The following is a 21,791-nucleotide window of genomic DNA, read 5'->3' as shown; positions in this document are numbered from 1 at the left end:
ATAAACTGTGAAGGTGCTCAGTGAAGACAAAGCCCCCCCCCAAGTAAATAAACACCAGCTTCTCATTAAGCTGAGGAGCCCTCCCGGCCCCCATCCTGGGCAGGGATGCATCTCCAAGCTTTAGGTTTGACCTACTTGTAAGGTCTTAAATTTAGGAGCTTTGTGGGGAGGAGGCAGATGGGCACAGCAGGAACTTCACATCTGTACTTCTCCTAGACTCTATAGCATCTTTGGGTACTCATGCAGTGAGCTAACCATCATGCCCACATAACAGACACCTCCCCCCCCACACCCCACACACACCACAGTGCTTGCAGAACTTATAGTGCTGGAAGAGTGGCATGTTCTGGGGGTATAGAAGCTCCACATAGCCCCACCCCCACCCCATCTCACAGGGCTATTCTGAACTGGATCCTTGACGGTCAACTGGTCACTAGAAGTAAAGTGAAGTGCCTTCCTGAGTTCTTTGGTCATAAGGCTGTCAGGGGCTGGGGGTGGCTCTGAGCAGCAGGGTCCAGGATTCTCTGGCCTGATCCCACTTTTCCCTGACACGCCAGGGTCTTACCTGACATGCCCCAGTGACCAGAGGCCAGGAGGGCAAAGGATTTGGGTTGGTATTCCAGGCCCTGTTTTCTCTTTTGCACTCGTTTTCCTTGAGGGGTAGCTGACTGAGGGACCACTGAACTCAGACCCAGCAGGTGAGCCTTGCACTAGTGTTTGTATACACAATCCCTTAACCAGCACACTGTCCTACAAGGAAGCGACTTCCGTCTAGGAGACCTGGAGGAGAGACCCAAGGGCGCCGCCCATGTGTGACATGCCAGGGGAATCAGGAGCCTTGCCCAATTGGACGAGGCAAACCAGAGCTCATCAACAGTCGGGAGGGCACTCAGGCAGCACAGTGACAAAGCCGAAAATATTTGCATATTACTTTTTCCAAGCACTTGGTGAACAGTTCCATTTAATACTTAGGTGGCATTTTTGGTAGGCTCGTTGCAGGAAAAACTGTGCATCATCTATTACTGTCTAGCACCAGGCACCTATCTTTTCAGATCTTCCCTCGTGGGGGAAGACACTTTATTGACAGCTCCTATAGGGGACATTAAGTTTCCCTCAACCCTCCCCAATGCAGAAGCCTCACACACTGCCCTGTGTGGACAACCCACCCTGTACCTACCACATGGTATTTCCAACCACGCTCCAAACAGAGAGACCGTTGTCCTCCCTCTCCTCTGTGCACACAATTGCATGTTCCCACTGCGCGTCCTCTGGCATCATTCATGAACACTCACTGGAACCCTAGTAGAGACAATGGTGACGACCCTCTCTCGGGGAACTTAGGTATACTGAGGAGGCAGACAAGCTGGAGTCCCAGGAGCTAAGTAAGTGCTCACAAATGAAGGCACAGGGCACCATAGACCATGGGGTGAGGGTTCTGACTCAGACAGGAGCTCAGAGAGGGATCTGGGAGGGACTTCTGGAATGGAACCAAGAGGAAAGACTCAGCCAGTGAACAATCAATGGAGTGGAAGGAACTGTTGGAAGTTGAGTTCTATAACCTGAAAGTTAGGTGAGGCTAATAAGCAAGGACAAATCCTGTGGGCAACTGCATTCAGCCTTGTCCTGGAGTGATGGAGAGCCACTGAAGAATTCTGAACAGGGTTTAGGCATGGTGGTGCATACCTATAGTCCTAGCACTGGAGAGGCCGAGGCAAAAGGATCAGGAGTTGTCTTAAAAAACAACTTTGAAGGCCAGATATGGTTGTAATTGTAGCCTGTAGTTCATGCCTGTAATTCTAGTAATGGGAATGCAGAGTTAGGAAGATCAAAGTTGAAAGCCAGACTAGGCAAAAATTAGCAAGACTTCCACCATAATCAGTAAGCCAGGCATGGCAGCAATCACCTGTAGCCCCAGCCACATAACAGGCATAGGTAGGAGGATCTTGGTCTGAGGTTGGCCCTCAGCAAAAAAACGTGAAACCACACCTAAAAAAACAACTAAAGCAAAAAAGGGCTGGAGGCTGTGGCTGAGTTCAAATTCTAGCACTGCCAACAAATAAATTAACAAACAAAAAGAACTCTAATCTTTACAGAGTATAGAGTAAAAGCTGTGGGAGGGAGGGATACAACTATGGCAAGAAACGTACTCACTACCTTACGTAACTGCAACCCCTCTGTACATCACCTTGACAATAAAATTAAAATTTTAGAAAAAGAACAGAAGCTGTGAAATTCCGTGTGACCTAAAGAAGCCAGGGGACATGTGTCAAGGGTCTCCTCGCTGCAGGCCCCTTCTCCTTTGTGCAGGCCATCGAGTGTGCACCATCAAGTTTCCCAGCAGTAATCTACATGCACAGGATGGCAGGCAGGGACAGAGACCTGAGTGAGCACTAACAAAATCACAGGAAGGCAGAAAGAGCCAAGGCTGCACCCGGCAGCCACACCACAGATCAGGTTACCTCCAAGTGACCCAAATCTGTGGCTGTCCAGTCAGTGTGGTCATCAGCTCTCCTCAGTAGGCAGAACAGAGTGAAGAGACATTCTCAGATTGCTAACTTTACTTATGTTAAAGGACTGTGCCTAGTTTTAAAATAGAAGAGTAAAAGACCTTCTCTAGACTCATACATGAGAAATAGCAGAATGAGAGGTTGCTAGCTTAAGGAGGCTGGCATAGAAAACAAACTCTTATCTTTTGTGTTTCGTACCAAATACTGACTTAAATATTAACACAGGCTGGTTGTATTCTGAAGTTACCTCTCCCACTACTGGGTTGATAAAATATTGTTTTCTTTGTCAGCCATGGGACTTGAACTCTGGGCCTTCGTGCTGTCCCTGAGTTCTTCAGCTCAAGCCTAGCGCTCTATCACTTGACCCACTTCCAGTTTTCTGGTGGTTAATTGGAGATAAGAGTCTCACGGACTTTCCTGCACTGGCTGGCTTTTTACTGAGTTCCTCAGATCTCAGCCTCCTGAATAGTTAGGATTATAGGCATGAGCCACCAGCAACCGGCTGATAGTTTTATTTAAAAGACAAAAACCAAAAAACACCAGGCCTCCTGTTTTGTGTGTTTTTGTGATTTAAAAGCCACAACAGAGAGCTCTTTCTCCTGGTAACAGCCCTGTCATCCTTAAATGCTAAAGACCATTGGCCTTTCCACTGACTCAAAAAAGCTGGGGAGGGCTGGGGATATGGCTTAGTGGCAAGAGTGCTTGCCAAGTATACATGAAGCCCTGGGTTCAATTCCCCAGCACGGCATATACAGAAAACAGCCAGAAGTGGCACTGTGGCTCAAGTGGCAGATTACTAGCCTTGAGCAAAAGGAAGCCAGGGACACTGCTCAGATCCTGAGTCCAAGGCCCAGGAATGGTTAAAAAAAAAAGCTGGGGAGCAACTGTGCAGGGGCCCGTTCAATTGACACCCTAACCTGACAAAATGGAAATCTACCTCCTAGCTGGACAGCAAAGCTGCCAATCACTTTTATGTCTTTGGTTTGTCTGGTAGGGTTTTGGTGCTGGGGAAGGAATCCAGGGCATCACACAAGTGAAGCAGGTACTCTGCTGAGCCAGCTCTGCTGCCCCCAAGGCTGAGCTGAGCCATCTTTTTTCTTTTTGCCAGTCCTGGGCCTTGGACTCAGGGCCTGAGCACTGTCCCTGGCTTCTTTTTGCTCAAGGCTAGCACTCTGCCACTTGAGCCACAGCGCCCCTTCTGGCCGTTTTCTGTATATGTGGTGCTGGGGAATCGAACCTGGGGCCTCATGTATATGAGGCAGGCACTCATGCCACTAGGCCATATCCCCAGCCCATCTTTTTTTTTTTTTTTTTTTCCCGACAGTCCTGGCGCACTCTATCACTTGAGCCACAGCGCCCCTTCTGGCTTTTTCTATATATGTGGTGCTGAGGAATCGAACCCAGAGCTTCATGTATATGAGGCAAGCACTCTATTACTAGGCCATATTCCCAGCCCCTGAGCCATCTTTTATAGCATTATTAGAGTGCCTCATGCTATTGCAAAGGTGATTAGATACCAGGCAATAACAAGGCCCTATCCAGTGTGAAGGGACCTACTTTCAGCTCAGGGCCTCCCACTTAGCCTTTTCCAACCATAGCTGCTTCTCTTATCACATGAGCTATGCCTCCAGCTCCAGCATATCTACTTTTGTGGGATGGGAGGGGAGAGAGAGTGTGTCTCTTGCTATACTGCCTAGGCTGACCTGGAGCTCTCAAGGTCCTCCTGCCTCCCCCTCTTGAGTTCTGAGATTACAGGTATATACCACCAGGCTCGCTCGTTCATTTTGACTTTTGAGGCTCAAATGCATAGGCTCAAGGATCCTCCTGCCTTTGCCTCCTGAGTAGCTGGGATTACAGGTGTGTCCCACCATACTTGTCATCTTATGTTTGTAAGCATTTGAGAAACACAGACTCCAAATTCAAACCCCAGTACTGGAAGCAAAAAAAAGCATATATGACAATATTATGCTCTTTTGTCCTCCTCTTTCAGTAGAGAAGAAGAATGGGGCTTGAACAGGGTTAGGCATCTGCCCCAGATCACAGGGAGTCTGGGGCAAAGAGTCTGATCCCCAATGCCTGCAGCTGGTTTCTCCCAGAGGCTCTGGGTGCCACCTGTGGTGTCCCTGCCCCAAACACAGGAAGTGGGAACTAGCACTGTTCACCGGCTCTGAGGTTTTAAGTGTGGGCTCCCTCGGGGAAGGCCCAATGGCACACTGCTCGTAGAGAGTACAGGCTTCTGCCCTCGAAACCCTGACAGCTGCTGCCTCTCCCTGGTCTAACCATGGGCTAGCTTATTGCTTCCACCACTGCCCTTTCAGTGGTCCCACAGTAGCAGTGGACAGGTAGCTCAGACTCCCCAGCTTCTTCCATCACACATCCCTTGTGGTATCTGTGATGCAACAACTTCATACTCGCTGCGCTGCTGCAGCCTGAGGAGGTTCCCACTGTGGACTCGGGGTCCCTCACAGAAGCATGTGTTGCAATGGGGTCCACCAGGAGGCAGAGCACTCCTGAGGCTGTGTCCCTACAGAAGCCCTCTCTTGCTGTCTGCCACAACAGAAGAAAGAGCTCTCTGTTGTGGCTTTTAAAGCATACAAAACACAAACACCAACAGTAGTTCCTTATCAGGCGTTTGGACTACATAGTAGAAAGGTCTCATTTCAACCAAACTGCAATGACGTGAAAAGATAAATTGTGAGTTCTTTTGTTTTAAACTGTTGAGAGGCCACCGAATTTAAACAGCCAGGGATTTCAGCCAAGAGTGAACGAACCTAAACTGGGGTGAAATCACAAAGTCTTTGAGCATCTCTGTTTGAAAAATGGGATTCAACTATCTGATATGCAATCATCTCACATTTCAAAGCAGCAAGGCCAGAAGAGCCAGGCAGGACATAAAGGTGCGAGCTGATCTTCCCCACCCTGGCCGCTCTGCTCTGTCCCGTGCAGTCCTCTGACGCGCTCTGCCTCAATTCCCACTCGGCCTGCCCCACTTCTGCTCTGCCTGTGTGGACCCAAGATCAGGGCTCTAGGGAGCCGTGCTAGGCAGCACTACTGTGCGCCAACGCCTGAAGCATGCACCTGGCAGCAGTCCTGGCTGCTTCCTGACTGAGGGGCTCCAACAGCACACCTTAACCGCTCCCATTTCTGGGGGAGGGGAAGTCCAAAGATCAAGATGCCAGACATCTTGGCTTTCAGTGGCGCCCTCCTCCCGGCCACCCTCCTTCCACAATGGTCAGGGCAGAAGGCAGGAATGGGTGAGCTCTCTCATGTTCCTTTGCCCTGCCAGGAAGGGAAATGTACCAAGTCGGGGTGGTAAGAGGGAGGGGGCACAAGGGGGGCTGAAAAACCATCAGCTTGACCAGGCAAGCCAGGATGGGAGAGGAGAGGCCTCCTGCCTACTACTCTACATTCTCCCTGTGTGACTCCAGCCCAGCAACGTGATGGCAGGTCCTGCAGCAGTCTCCCTGGGGAAGGCTGAAGGCCACTATGCTGGGGACACATGAGGACCCAGAGAGGCATCCAGGCTGGTGTCACCACAGCCCGGCCACCATTACAGGGTCTGTGACACACCAACTCATCTCAGCAACTCCAGGTCCCATCATGAGCCCCATGTTATGGCAAGGCTAAACAGTCACTCATCACAGCAGGGCCACAGCTGGACCCGAGGCTCGTCCCGTACAGTGTCTGCTAGCAAAGAATCCAAAGGCCCCCAAACGTGGACAGATGCAAGAGGCCGCCTGGCTCTCCACAGCATCAAGCTGTGAAGGAGTTACATTTTGCCCTGGTGTCTGGTGAGGCTATCCATTTCCCAAAGGCCTTGGGCCTAATGGTGAGCACATTCCCTAAAGAGGCTTCATCAATTAGAGGTGAAATTTAAACCTGGCCTGAGCAGGCATTCTATACACTTAGTGAACAAATGAGCCACATCAGGAGGAAGGCCACAGCGCTGGAAGTTCAGTCACAGGCCCATTCACTGAGAGTGCTCTGAAGGAGGGAAGAGCTCACCACCCGACTCAGCCTGCCAGCAGGGCCCAGGGTCTTATCAAGGAGTGTGGCTGAGAGCCATCATGAGGAGCACCTATGACCCAGATCACCATGGGCCAAAGTTCATCTGCGATGCTCTATGTAGAACATCTGTGCAGCAGCTGACACCTTGGGGCTAGCCCACTGGAACCCACAGAGAGGACTACACGGAGGATCCAGCCAGGTGCCCTCCTGGCTGCTGCACCAGGGGCATGGGCTGCCCTAGTGTTCTCATCCTCATCCACAGTCCTAAATAGTACCCAACCACAAAGCCAGAGCTGGGAGCCCAGAGACACAGTGCAGATTACTGCGGTAACACAGAAGTGACCAGTTTATCTTAGCATGTTGAACACCATGATGGAGGAAGTGTCTTGAGGCACATATCAGTCCCTGAAGGGCTGCAAGCTGAAGTGAACAGTAATGCTCTTTGCCTGTTTAATTATACATTAATGTGATTATGCCTACCTCATCTACCCCTGGACTTGAGAGCAACACAATGAGTCTAGCACAATAACCGGACTTAGTAATAGGCCTACTTAATACAAATATTCAATAAACACTGGCTGAGAAACTGGAGGCCTGGCTTAAATGGTAGAGCACCAACTATGAGCAAAGAAACCAATTAAGAACATAAAATTCTGAGTCTCAGCACAGCACATACACAAAAAAATCACACACTAAAACCAAAACTGCTGGCTTACCTCTATAACCGTAGATATGCAGAAGGCTGAGACCTGAAGACTGAGGTCTGAAGCCAGCTAGGGTAGGAAAGTCTAAGAGACCAGATGTAGATGTACTAAGGCCAGATGTAGAGGTGTGGCTGAAGTCTTAGAGGACCAGCCTTGAGTGAAATAAGCTAAACAAGATCATGAGGCCCTGAGTTCAAGTCCCAGTACTGGTGCACATATGTGTGCGTGCACGCTTGTACACCTACACACACACACACACACACACACACGAGAAGCCACACAGAATGGAATATTCCTACTTCTGTGAATCAGGTTAGCTTGACTGGCATCCCTATCTATCTCTTAGAGAAGCTCAGCACTCTCCATGCTGCTACAGTTTTCACGTAGATGAGAACAGGGAAGGGGAAAAAAGGCACTGGAGCCAGAAGTGTGAAGTCCCCTGACTCTCAGGTTTCTCTGCAGCCTACCCAGGGAGGTCCTAGAGCAGCTGTGGTGGCGGCATGCCCTCCTCTGTGTAACCAGAGCTGAGTGAAAAGCTAGCACCCAATTAGCACAGCAAGCACAGGCTGTCCACGGCCCAGAAGCATCTCCACATCCATGTAAAAGCTTTCTACCCACTGACCCTCATGCCAACACAGACTGAACTCAAGGAATAGAGACAGGGCAAACGAGCGGGTCAGATTCACAAACTGCAGGAGACACCTCAACCACAGTCAGGTTACAAACCCAGGAATAGCAGATTTTGAGACGAGAAAGCATGATCCTTCCTTCTTTGCTTTTTGAGAAAAGGTCTAACTATGAAGCCCGGGCTGCAGTTGAACTTGAGGCCTTCCTGACTTCACCTGAGTTAAGACTGCAGGTGAGGGCTGGGGATATGGCCTAGTGGCAAGAGTGCTTGCCTCGTATACATGAGGCCCTGGGTTCAATTCCCCAGCACCACATATACAGAAAATGGCCAGAAGTGGCGCTGTGGCTCAAGTGGCAGAGTGCTAGCCTTGAGCAAAAAGAAGCCAGGGACAGTGCTCAGGCCCTGAGTCCAAGCCCCAGGACTGGCAAAAACAAAAAACAAAACAAGACTGCAGGTGAACACCATACCCGGACCATGGTCCTTTTTGTGTGTGATCTGTGTTTATTTAGAAGGAGCTGACAATTTATTCACAAATGACAGAGAGGGGACACAGCATTCCCAGGAACCTGGTTACAGATTTTTCTCCACATACTCCCCAGGACCTGCTTCAGAAACCAACCCTTGCCATTGCTTCTCCTACCAAAACTATAGTGCAGCACTGCAGGCAGAGCGTAGGCCCTGGACTCAGTTCCACAAACTATGCACCAGGTGTGGAGACACAAACCTGGACACTGGGTTCTGAGCCACTCACTTCCTGTTGTACACCTACAGTGAGTCACTGGCTTTACAGTGAGGTTGCTCAGAGGAAAACATCTCTAAGGGTTCAAAGTGTCCCATCTGTGATCACTTGGCTACCTTCCTTCAAAGGAAGGTTTGGGTCTCTCTGGGGCCTGCCCCTGTTGGCAGTGTCACCAGAACTGGAGTTCCCAAGTGTCCTTTACACTGCCTCCTGCAGGTGAGCTACCATGCTCTGCCTTAGGATGAGGCAATGTTTTATCTGGCAGGACAAGTGTCAGAGAGCCAAGGTAGAGGGCTCACAACACCAGGGACATGATGATTTCTCACTCTGCACTGTCTGGCCAGGCCTGGCAAACAGGTTCACTGGCAAAGTCCCTTTGGCCAGGAGCACTTGCCAGTACTCCGGTGTAACACTGCAGTCTACGGTGATTCCTGCATGCACAGATGAGAGTGAGAGGGGATAGGAGGCCAGGTGGCAGCACCCACTTTCCCTGTGCCCAATTCATAGATACACCCTGGCCAGAGAGGGAGACAGCAGGCCTGCACCCGCCGCCTCCTGGGAGCTTAGCCCAGTCCCTTTCAGAAGCCGTCACAGGAGGTGCTGGAAAAGGACTGAGAATGATGGAAAGGTCTAGACAGTACACAACACAAAAGACCATTCGACAAGACAGCAGTCTAGACTCTTGAGAGGTCACCACTAAAACAGAGCAGAGAGGACGGTTCTGGATGGAAAGGGACTAAATGCAGTGAGCATACTGATTACATCCTGGTGTAAACTCAGCCATGACACTTTCAAGCCAACTAAACAAACAGGAATATGGACCCAACGATACTTTAAGATGAACAATTTTACTTAAGCCAGAGTGATGGCTCAAGTTCATCATCTTGGCTATTTGGGAGTCAGGGATGGGAAATCATACCCCTCTACCAGGACAAGTGGAGAGGAAGAACAAAAGGAAATGGGGAAGAACTGGAAGGCCACAGAGACATTAGGAACTCTAATCGAACATAAACAATTTTTGTGTGCTTGCTCATGGCTCGTGCTCTACCACTTGAGCTACCCTTCTGTTCTGGAATTTTGTTTATTAATTAAAGATTGAAACTTGCAGATTTTCTGCCCAGTCTGGCTTCAAACTTCAATCCTCCAGGTCTCAGCCTCCTGAGTAGCTAGGATTACAGGTACCCACTACCAGTGTCCAACATGAACAGAAGATCTAACGTAAGTAAAACTTTGTTGTTTTAAGAATGCAGTATTAGGTTGCTTTGTATGTACAAAGCCCTGGTCTGGTCTGGTCCCCAGCACCAGGGAAAAAGGAAAAAAAGAACAGATCATTGCAGAAATTTTTAAGACAGCTTCCCTTTATGATTATGCCAAACTGTTATTATCCCAGGCAGTTGTTCAGCACCTACTTATTTTTACACCTCAGTCCTACCAACACGTAAGTGTCCCAAGTCATTTCATGAAACGTGTCACAACCCCTGTCCTGCCCTCAAGGGGCTGCTGTGGAGCTGGCACAGAGAGGTGGACAGCGCCCTGCTACACCTGTGGTCCTAAGGACAGACTTCTTTGCACCACAAGCATGGAGGCCCCACAAGTCTAACACTTCGCCCTTCTCCACCTAGAATATCCTACACTAAACCACAGCTTCCAGAAACTCCAGAGAGTGCAGCCTCCCAACAGCTTCCTGAACACAGCAAGCAGTCTGATGGCTGTGACCCAGCCATCCTCTTACCTGTGGCTTCGATGTACTCAATGCACCTTTCAATGAAAATAGGGATTGGCTTCTCTGGAGTCACAACAGTTGTTAAGGGTACCCCAAAATAAGTACTCTCCCAGGTTGCCTTCGTGATGGATGGTCGAGGTTTGGGCTTTGGTTTCTGTCCACAAAAAAAGAAAAGGAAACAAACACAAAGTAAACATCAGCACATACCCGAAGACTGCTAGACAGGAGTGCATAGTGGTACAGAGACTTCTGGAAAGCTCATCTGGCTAGTTTTACATGTTACAGCCTCCAAATACCACACAAGACAGTGGGAAGTGGCACAGTCACACCCTGAGGTGCCACTGTTATAAAACAATCTTAAAAAACAATGGATTGGAAAACAATTAGTCCTCTTCCTCTAGAAGACATCCGGCATGCACTGTGTTACAACTGGCAGTCCCAAGAAACAATCCCCCTTGTGCTCTTAGCACTATTAATACTGAGATGATCTGCTCCAAATCATTCAACCCATGTATTTTATTACTTGTTTTTTGCCAGTAGTGGGACTATTGTTAAAATATCTACTAAAAAGAAGAAGGTTATGCTGGATGCCAGTGGCTCACACTTGTAATTGTAGCTACTCAGGATGGCAGTTTGAAGCCAGCCTGGGTAGGAAAGTCCATGATCATCTTTTTTGACGGGCTGGCCTCAGACTGAGATCCTATCTTTCTATGTATGACTTGCTCATAACCAGACTAAAAATATGCACCACCTTTTCTGGTTTGTTGGTTGAGATGGGGGTGAGGCGGGGTGACGTCTTGCTTACCTTCTAAGTGGGCTAGCCTTGAATCTAGATCCTTGCAATTTCTACCTTGTCTCAAGGAATTGAGTTTATAAGCATGTGCCATCGTATCTGGCTTGACAGTTTTCTCCTTAAATGAATTATCCAGGATCACACAGCATACTGGCAGTAGAGCTTATACCAGGACCAAAATGATCTCCCACTCTCAATGAACTTTTTACTCTAACAGGTGAAGGAGGACACAGTTACAGCCAATAGTGCACTAGAAGTCACCCTAGGAGAAGAAAAAAGGACCTACGTGCTGTAAGCTCTCAGTAGTGTCTTGCAGGGCTACACACTCTCTGGCTGGATTCTTCATTCTAGCTTCTGGGGAAAAGCAGCTACGTAGCGTGTTTAGGGAGCCAACTTTTAGCTTTCTTCTGGTCCCCATAAATGTTTTTATTCATGTCAAAGTACCAGATGTTAGGGCTAGAGTGCAAGCCAAGCCCAGAATTGACACACACACTAAACCATCTCCTTGCTATTTTTCCCCTACTCACCTCAGCTTTGAAGGCCAAACAGCATACACTACTCATTGGGGACACAGGGTATGGAATGGGACTTTTCTTAAAGGACAAAGGCTCTTGATTTGGAAGCTAAACAGGCGAACTGAACGTTTAAGTACATGCTCCTGATCAGGAACATAAAGCAGGTTTGTTGCAGACTGACCTCTAGAGACGCACTAGGGTGGCAGTCATTAGACTGGATTCAAATGTTTAGCCCCTTTACTTTGCAGCAGTGTTAGCTTGGACACGTGTTTAGCCTCTTAAAGTCATCTCATCTCTAATAAAGAGAAATCACCTCCTTAAAATAGACAAAAGAGTCAGGCATAGTAGTGCCTGCCTGTGATGCCAGCTTCTCTCAAGGTGAAGGCAGGAGGAATGCAACTTCAAGGTCAGCCCAGGCAGGATGGTAGCAGTACCCTGTGGTGCTATGGGCATGGCTCAATTGGTACAGCACTTGCCTGCTATGTGTGAGGCCCTAGGTTCAATCCTCAGCATGGCAAAAAAAAAAAAAAAAAAAAAAAGGAGCACCTGGGCCAGGGGACAGGGGCACATGATGGGTGCTCCCTAGCTTCCGGCAAGCATTTGAACAGGGTCTATGCTCTTGCTCTGAGTGGGACACTGTCTCCCCACAAGCCTCTGTCCATGGGCCTTGCCTGCCTGACTCTTTCCAAGTCATCTCCTTCTCCCATTTTCTCCTAGCTGTCCCAGCTCAGGGTAAACCTTGGTCAACAATGCTGTCAGTACCCTATCAGAACCTCCTGGTTCAACAACAAAAACCATCTCTCCTAGGTGCCAACAAGGTAAGTGCTGGGCACTATGGCACTGAGCGTAAGCACAGGCCCCTCCTGCAACCTGGGGTGAGGAGTGGGTAAGTCCAGTCCCTTCCCTGAAGGGCAGCACATGTGGGGGCTGCAGGCCACTGAAGCCCATGCATTGATCTCAACAGGTTGCAAAGTACTTCTTTTAGAAGACAAAATGCTTTCAGGAATCAGAACCCAAGGTCGGGTGAGCATAGTCTTAAGGCTCAGGGATGAAGAACTAGTCTATCCAGCCCAGGGAGGCTAGGACTAACCTTTCCTAAAGCCCACAAGTCACACACAGCTGAGGTCTCTAGCATTCAGCTTGCCTGTCAAAACCCACATCCCTCCTGGGATGAGCAGTCTTACTCCCCAGCTGGTTTTTATTCACACTAGAAACTTCAACTCCGTTCTGGGCCTCACAAAATGAGAGCTGTGTCCACACAAAGCCACAACAACCAGCCAATTCACTGAATGCAATGAAATAAGCCAATTCAGTGTTGGGGGGGGGGGGCACAAACTGTCAAACTGGTTACTTGGCGCCTTATACCCTAAACAATGCGTGATTGAACTGGTAGCTTTTCAATAGATTGTCTTGTCATGTGGTAGCTTCAGTGGGTGAAAGATTTTCTTTATCACCCTGTTTGTCTTGTTTTGTTGTATTTTTAACACAAAAATAAGAACACATCTGATCGAAGGACAAATAGCCAATAACAGCTTTTTAAATCATGGGCAAACACACCAAGTCCAGTAATTGGAGTAAGCCCCAAAGACACAATTGTAGAACCAGGCAGCTCGGGCTGGGCTGGGCGCAGGAGACAGAGCCCATGTGCGCACACCAGTGCTGCAGACAAAGCTCCATTCACAGCCCAGTGCAATGCAGCTTCACTTTCATTCAGCTGAGTGCGGAAGGCTCCCACTGAGGACGGCTGCTGAATGGTTCCTCTGGGAAAGACACCCAGAGCAGAGGGAGCTTCAGAGGCTGCACTTCCACCGGAGATAAAAGCTCGCCCTCTCCTCACTGCCTCCAGCTGTACAGTAAAGCACTCATCTAGCAAATCAGCCAGGGCCCCTGGGCAACTGTCAGGGTAAGCGCAGAGAAAGCCACTAAGGAGCACTGAAGAAGATGAGAGCCAAATTATATTCAGAAGGAGAGGTGGCCATGGTGAGTTGGACCTTCCCCCAGGGCCTGGATTCAGCCTCCTCCCTCTTTTAGGTTCAGCTGTGGGAGCCTTGCCACACTGGGCTTCATTCCTTACAACCCTGCAATGAAGGTCTCCCTCTTTGATCCAGGTGCACCATGGCCAAGGGATGGATGAAGTAGGGAGTTGGATGTGACCACAGAATCTAGCTGCTAGTCAGTACCCTTAGTCTCTGAGCCAGCCCGACATGGCTCTCTGCACAGCTTTCCCTGGGCAGAAGATGGCGTTCTCAGTGGCTATTTCCTCAGCAGTGTCTGGCATCAGGAGGGACCAATGTTCTCTATGATCAGCTGAAACCAGAGTGCTTGTATCCTTTCTCTCTGGCATGCCAATAAGGCTCAAAGGCCAAATCCCTCACGAAGGGGCTGGTTTGGCACTCTCTGTCCTAATGGTATTTTGCTTTTCCAGTAAAACAAGTGTCAGTCAGCATTCTTAGCTCATAACGGCCATTTGCTCCCTGCACGGGGATGACAAAGCAGTTACACTCATTTCAAAGCACCATTCTCTAAGACAGGAAGTGACAATTTCACCTTCTACTCACTCTTTCCAAAGGACACTCCAAGCCAACTGCTGGCACGCGATTACCCTGGGGCCAGAGTTATCAGAGGAATCATTTCTATTTGACTTGAAGAGGTGTGGGCCATAGAACTAAAGCCAGAAAGGAAGTGGCAGCTTCTAGCCATCTGACCCAGCAGGCCAGGACGTGGTCCTGGGTGAGGAAGCGTGACCACCAGTAGGACAGGAACACAGCTAGCCAAGGCTCAGAGTCCAGAGGCTCCAGCTGTGCCTGCACCAAAGTGCAATCTGTACAAAGTAGGGCTTGTTTGGGAATGTGTTTAAAAGCATCACTTGCAGTAAGTATTTAAAGATGTCACCAGAAATCAGAAAAGAGTTATAATTCAGTGTGTTATTATGCCACCTTCCTAATTCCCAGGTGTTCCAACACTCCCACAAATTAAATGTCATTGTTCAGATACACTGTTCCAGCAATAGTCTTTACTGGGAATGGAGGAGGAAAAGAAGAAATAATCCAAAAATGTTCGAAATGTTTAGATTCCATGAAACAGGAGCTTAAGGAAGTTGGGGGAGCTGTTGTCTGGCTTCCTCACTAGGAGTGCTTTCACTGGCCTGCCTCACAATGACCAAGGACTTTCAAAGGGAAAACAGGCCGTGGGGGAATCAAGGTCATCAGCAGGCTTTGAGGGTAGAACCACATGGTACTGTCCTGCCCTTTCTGACATTATATGGCAAGAAAACCTTAGAAGCTCCTGGCAGGAGAGGCTGGGAATATGGTCTAGTGGCAAGAATGCCCGCCTTGTACACATGAAGCCCTGGGTTCGATTCCCCAGCACCACATATGTAGAAAACAGCCAGAAGCGCTGCTGTGTCTCAAGTGGCAGAGTGCTAGCCTTGAGCAAAAAAAAGCCAAGGACAGTGCTCAGGCTTTGAGTTCAAGCCCCAGGACTGACAAAAAAAAAAAAAAAAGAAAAGAAAAAAAAGTCTGTAAGACTAATCATAAATTTTTTGTATGCCAGTACAGGGACTTGAGTTCAGGGCCAAAGTGCTATTTCTTAGCTTTTTTGCTCAAGACCAGTGGTCTACTACTTAAGCCACAGTTGCTCTTCCAATCTTTTTTTTTTTTTGGGGGGGTGGGGGTGGTTAATTGGAGGTAAGAGTCTTACAGACTTTCAGGCTGGAAATATGGCCTAGTGGCAAGAGTGCTTGCCTCATATACCTGAAGCCCTGGACTCGATTCCTCAGCACCACATATACATAGAACGGCCAGAAGTGGCACTGTGGCTCAAGTGGTAGACTAGCCTTGAGCTAAAAGAAGACAGGGACAGTGCTCAGGCCCTGAGTCCAAGCCCCAGGACTGGCAAAAATAAAAAATAAAAATAAAAACACAAAGAAAGAAAGAAAGAAAAGAAAAGAAAAAAGAAAGAAAAGGAGTCTTATAGACTTTCGTCCCTGGACTGACTTCGAACCTTGATCCTCAGTTCTCAGCCTCCTGAGTAGCTAGGATTACAGGCCTGAGCCACAGGTGCCCAGCTCACAAAGTAGTCCTTTGGTAGAATAAGTTGTCATTGCAAAGTCTCACTAATCAGCTCTCTCCAAGTTACTAAACTGAGCAACCACTGCTCTGTCTCAGCCCAGTCTTACCTTGGTGTTCCTCCTTAGGCTGCGAAGAATATTCCTCCTCCTGGGGTCTTCGTCTGTTTCATAGGGAATGACAGTGTTGTCTCCCTTGTATCCCTGGGAGGCCTGGTCCTCCTCTTTCTTCCGGATGGGCCCCAGCTCATCGTCACTCCCCACGCTGAAGCTGGTTCGGTAACTTGCGAACCGCCCAAGCCGAGTGCACCTAGTCCGGTACAGCACAGGCTTGCTCACGATGGATACCTTACGGCCACGTTCCAGAGAACTTGTGTCCATCTCACTGTCAGAACCATTGCCACTGCCGTTGGACTGGGCTTTGTTGATATTCCGGATGGTGATGATCTTGCCTTGAGTGCTGTCGTGGGGCACTGAGTATATGTTTTCCTCTTCATTCCTTGGCTTGACCACAGCATCCATAGGTTCTGCATAGTCAGAAGGATCAAACCCATCCTGTGGCAGCCAGGGGCTAGAGGACATAGACTTCCTCTGTCCGTCCCGATGGCCTTGGTCCAAATAAGACAGATCTCCCTTTGTAATTTCAAAATGGACAGGAGGCTTTGGTTTGACTGGTGGAGGTACTTTGTTGTTTAGTTTACTCTCAAAATTGCTCATGATGAACGAGAGCCCATCATTTCCCTCCAGTTCCATAGAGAGTTTGGAATGGTCTTTGGACAGGGAGGGCAGTGTCGTGTCTTCCCGAAACAGGCTATACGATGGTGGCTCCATGTCCTCTTCGGAATCCTGCAGGTTTGAGTTGCAGAGTGGTGAGCCAGCCCGGGGGGAGTTGAATACCTCCTCAGTGGTGCTACAGGCCTCGGCAACGTTATCATACATGTGTGTGGCCTCGATGATGTTCTTTTTCTCCACCACATCTTTAAAAAATGGGTGGAAGATGTCAAGTTTATGCTGAGGTTGGCTACAAGGGAGGCTAGTGAATCTCCCATCAATTTCCTGCGCGATCTCCTCCCCCTCTGTCAGTTGTTCCCGACTTAAGTCATTGTCCAGGACATCTACAGCGCCATCAGTGAGTGCTACAAGCTGTATGGGGATAATATCCTGCACTTCACAAAGAAAGGCACGTAACATAGCCAAGGAGGCCTTGCGTTTGGCTGAATAAAAAACTATGTACCCATGAACCAACCGGCTCTTCCGGATGCTAAACGAGGAATGGTAAGAAAGGACAGACAGCTCAATGCGCTTCTTATGTAGCCCAATTGGAAGTTCAAGTAACACAGAGTTGTTGCTTCCACAATGGGAAGACTTACAGGTTTGGGACTGAAGGACAGGAAAGAGGATGTCATCTGCACTAAAGGGATCTCCACACATGAGACACATAACAATCCGCAGATCCACATCAGCCAAATCTTTTATGCTAGCAGTAGAACTGACCAGGTTTAAGTTACGCTTAGAATCCAGGAGTCCCTTTAAAACCTGACTGATTTGCTTCTCATTAATATTCCGTCCATAACCAATGCCAGCAGAAGCGGGATCAAGAAAGACACATTGAAGCTTGCTAGCAATTTGCTGGCCTTGCTGTATTAGGCTGTGCAGGGTCTCCCCACTGGTGTCTCCTCTCTTGTTGACCAGAATTAATGTCAGGGGGAGGTGGACTAAATGATTGTCCCGCCTACCCAGTGTGGACTCTCTGCTCTTCTCTATGCTCTCAACAACATAGGACAGTGATTCCTTTGAATTGTAAAGGCAGAGGCAGCCATGGGGCTGAAAAGTTGGTGTCTGAAATGAGTTCACTGGAAGCCTGACATTCCCTTCTATTGGCCTTAGGGAAAGCTCATACATTTTGCCATCTATCACATATTTGTCATCATTTGTACAAAGAGCTCGAATTTCATTGGCCAACTCTCGGGCAAGACCATCTTTGCCCAAGATGACCAAGTTGATCCTATCAATATTGGGGTCAGAGAGTGAATTCTTCTGATTGCGGTCAGATGGGCGGATGAACCGAGAACTGATCAAGTGCTCAATCTTGGCATCCACACAAGTTGGGCAGCTGGGGCACGTCTCCTTCGTCGGGTGGTACACAAAATGGATGTGCTTCAAGATGAGGGCATCACGCTCCGCCTGCAATTTCTGCAATGCCTTAAACCGCTGCTCCTCCCCCAGGACATCCTGAATGACACCCATCTTTTCCTTGCTGGGCTTAGCATCCAGCTCCAGTTCATAAAACAATTCTGAATATTCCAAAAGCAACTCCTGAAACTCTTCCTTTGCTTTGTCAATAATCTGCTTTTGGTGCTTCCCATAAATATCCATGTACACTGACTCTTCCAGCCACTGGTAGAAATCTTCATTCATAATAAAGCTCCGGGCCTCTTCCCAAGGCTTCCCGGGAGTTATGAAAGGCGAGGTCTCCAGGTTTTCTTTGAATGCCCTCCGCATCTCAGCTCTCTTCCTCTCATTCCGCAGCCTCTCTAAGTGGGCTTCGTATAGCTGCTCGGCAGGAACTGTGTCCATCAAGTCAAAGGGAACCCGCTCATTCTCCATGTTGTCGATGTGGCTGGTGGCATCCCATGGAGTCTCTTCAAGCACAACGAACCACTTCAGGAACTCTGGCTTGGTCTCTAAGAGCTTTTTGGCTTTTATGCAACTGAGGTGGTCAATCTCATCTAGGTTCGGTATGAGAGCTTCGAAAGCTAAGGGCAGAGCTGCCAAGTACAGCTTTCTCCTGCGCTCAATGTGCTCATGCTTGAGGCGGTGGATGTGCTGGAGAAACAGCTTCTTGGCTTTCTGTGTCCCTTCAAGGTAGACATAGTCCTGGTACTCAGGGGAGGCCTGCATCTTTCGGCTGACACTCAGCCAGTTCTCGTTGTGGTTTTTCACAATGCGACTCACAAGCCACTCATACTTGTCTTTCGCTGTGGCGATCTGCTGGCTCTGCTGCTTGAGAGCTTCAAAATAAGGAATAATTTTTGTCTTTCCACGACTCTTATCAATGAGTTGCACTAAGGTACTAAAAGCCAAGTCCACATTGACGTTGGATCTTGCCGAGGTCTCCACAACCTGGAGGTTCTTTTTGCTTAAGGCAAAAGTATGTGCATCTCTAATGTACCGTTCAACACCCTCATCGCACTTAGTCAGGACCACCACGATGGGCTTTTTTGTTTTTGCGAGCTGGTTGTAGAGATTCGAGACAAACTTGAGCTGGTCATCAAAGTTCCTATTCATGCCCCTGCTGACATCAATCCCAAGAAGGAAACCATCGACCAGCAGCTTTCCATCGGGCATTTGTTTCTGCTCAAAGTCCTGCTCCAGCCCCAGCTGGTCAGTGCAAAAGTACATGAGTTTTTCAGCCGATGCAAGCTTGGTTGCAGCGGCTCTCTTGATGTAGGGCTGCAGTGCTGTGCTCCGATGAGGCTGAAAAGTCTGGTCATCAATAAATTCAGTCTGCTCCACAATGTGCATCTTACACTCCACGCAGTCCTCCAGGGAGCGGCTAACTTCTCCCCAGTAGAGAAAGTGATCATTATTGACCACTCGCCCACCAAAGTCACTGGTGCTGAGGACGGAGGTATGGTCCAAGTGGAACTCATCAGCACTTGGGCGCACGAAGCGGTTGCACAGACATGACTTCCCAATGCCGCACTGGCCTTTCTCCTTCTCAGTCCCGGACAATCCCACCACGCTGATGTTGTAGGTGGGAATGCGGACATCTTGCTTCCTTGCCATCATCATCGTTGACACATCCTGCCACAATCAACCACGTCCAAGATCAGGTTAGTGTTCCTGTGGAGGAAGGCTCTCAATAGCGGCAGTAGAGGCTAGCTGCCCACGCGGTGGAAGAGTCGGAGCCCATGATGCCTCACACTGCAGCACACCAGCAACCACTGCTTCTCATTGCCCAGGAGCCAACATTTCCTCCTAGATGAAGGGAAGGAAAACAAAACAAACCTATGAGCACCATAGTGTTAGAAACCAATTTTAAGAATCAGCACATCAACTCTTTGACTCACCAAATTCTTAAATACTTAACATGCCAGGCCTTATGCTAGGTGAAGATACGCATGACTAAGACTCAAAGAAGCAGAGTTGATACTGAAGCCAAAAAATATAAATATGAAGCTTGCTAAATGCTAAAGCAAGGTGTGAGTGTACCTTGGAAAAATGGCTCAATGTACAAACAGGACAGGGTGTATCTTAAGCAAGGGACACAGGTATCATCTTGAAAGAGCTCCTACTAGCCAAGTCTAAGGAAAATTGGGTACCAAACTGAGTACAGTGAAGAGCTACTACCCACTGTAGAAAACAGGCATAAGGACTAGTCACAGAAATGGAGGGTCAAAGGGTGAACAAAACTTGTGGAAGGGAAAAACTGGGAGAAAGCAAATGAACAGGTGACACTGTCTAAAAAGAAACCTACTCCTAGTGGGGCACCTGCCATCCTAGCTACTCAGGAGGCTTAAGATCTGAGGATTGCGGTTCAAAGCAGCATGGGAAGAAAAGTTCATGAGATTCTTATCTCCAATTAACCACCAGAAAATCAGAAGAGGCACTGTGACACAAGAGTCACTTGAGGCTAGAGCGCTAGCCTTGAGCTGAAGAGCTCAGGGACAGCCCCCAGGCCCAGAGTTCAAGCCCCACAACCGACCAGAAAAAAACAGAAACCTATACTTTACTTGACTTATAACTTGACTTATAAAATGGTAACTCCACTGTATATTACCTTTATAATAACTATTTAAATAAATATACACATAATAACCTTTAAGGATTAACAAAGAGTTTAAAATGTACAATGAAAACTACATAATATTGGTAAAACAAATTGCTAAACAACAATATATCTCATGTTCAAGGACTGGAAAACTTAGTAATGTTAAGATTTCAGTACTGCCCAATGCAATCAGCAAATTCAATGCAATCACCATCAAAATTCCAAAGATGATTTTTGCACAAGAAGCAAACCCCATCATAAAATTCCTGTGCAATCTCAAGAGACTCCTGCACAGCAAAAGCAACCTTGAAAAAGAACAAAGCTAGAAGACTTACATTTCCTGATTTCAAAAACTTACTATGAAGCAAAACAATGTGGTATTGGCATAAAGACAGAGCAACAGAATAGCACTAGAAAGTACAACCTTACACATATGTTAACTGATTTCCATGAGGGAAGGACTTGCTCTCAACAAATGGTACTGGAAAACTAGACATCCAGATACAAAAGAATAAAGGAGGACCCTTACCTTACAAAAACCACCTCTAAATGGAAATAGACCTCAAGCTATAAAAATCTCAAGAAGAAACTTAAAGCAAAAGACTCAAGACAGGGAACTTTACAATTATTAATTGGATATGACACCAAAGGCATAAGGCAAGAAAAGAAAAAACAAGATGGACTTCATGATTTTTCCCCAAGTCCTGAGACTTGGGACTCAAGGCCTGAGCACTGACCCTGCCTTCTTTTTGCTCAAGGTTAGCACAGCACTCTATCTCTTGAGCCACAACACCACTCCCCGAGTTTTCTGTTTATGTAGTGAAGAGGAATCAAACTCAGGGCTTCATGAATGCTTGGCAAACACTCTAGCACTACACTACATTCCTAGCCCGTGAATTTTTTTTTAATTGCACAAGACACTATATTAATAGAGTAAAAGAGCAAAGCACACAATAGAGAAAATATGTACAAATCCTATTTCTCATAAGGGATTAAGAACCAAATAAAATAGGACTCCTGAAACTCAACAGCAAAAATCAGACAACCCAACTCAAAAATGGGCAAAAGATTCGAATAGACATCTCTATACAGAAGATACACAAATGATCATAAAGCACATAAAGATAGTAGGAAAAGAAACAAATTAAGCTCTTAATTAAATAGCACCTCATACAAAGATGAGTACCATAAAAATTAAAAACTAAACTAAATAAAATCAGAAAATAGCAAGTGTTGAAAAAGAAGTGGAGAAGCTGGCGCCAGTGGCTCACGCCTGTAATCCTAGCTACTCAGGAGGCTGAGATCTGAGGATCATAGTTCAAAGCCAGCCCAGG

General features: G+C 47.8%; 1 protein-coding gene across 1 annotated transcript in view; it reads right to left on the bottom strand.

The window, feature by feature from the left end:
• Arhgap35 (Rho GTPase activating protein 35) overlaps window positions 1-21,791 on the bottom strand; it is an 81,605-nt gene that overhangs the window by 13,731 nt on the left and 46,083 nt on the right. The window contains exons 2-3 of the mRNA XM_048329750.1: window positions 15,795-19,664; window positions 10,319-10,463 (exon numbers count right to left, since the gene is read on the bottom strand). Of these exons, the coding sequence (XP_048185707.1) occupies window positions 10,319-10,463; window positions 15,795-19,478 (3,829 nt within the window). The 5' untranslated portion in view covers window positions 19,479-19,664. The remainder of the gene's footprint in view (window positions 1-10,318; window positions 10,464-15,794; window positions 19,665-21,791) is intronic.

This window comes from Perognathus longimembris, chromosome 20, assembly GCF_023159225.1.
Source record: "Perognathus longimembris pacificus isolate PPM17 chromosome 20, ASM2315922v1, whole genome shotgun sequence".
Lineage (NCBI taxonomy): Eukaryota > Metazoa > Chordata > Mammalia > Rodentia > Heteromyidae > Perognathus > Perognathus longimembris.
This window is presented reverse-complemented; position numbering and strand designations above follow the sequence as displayed.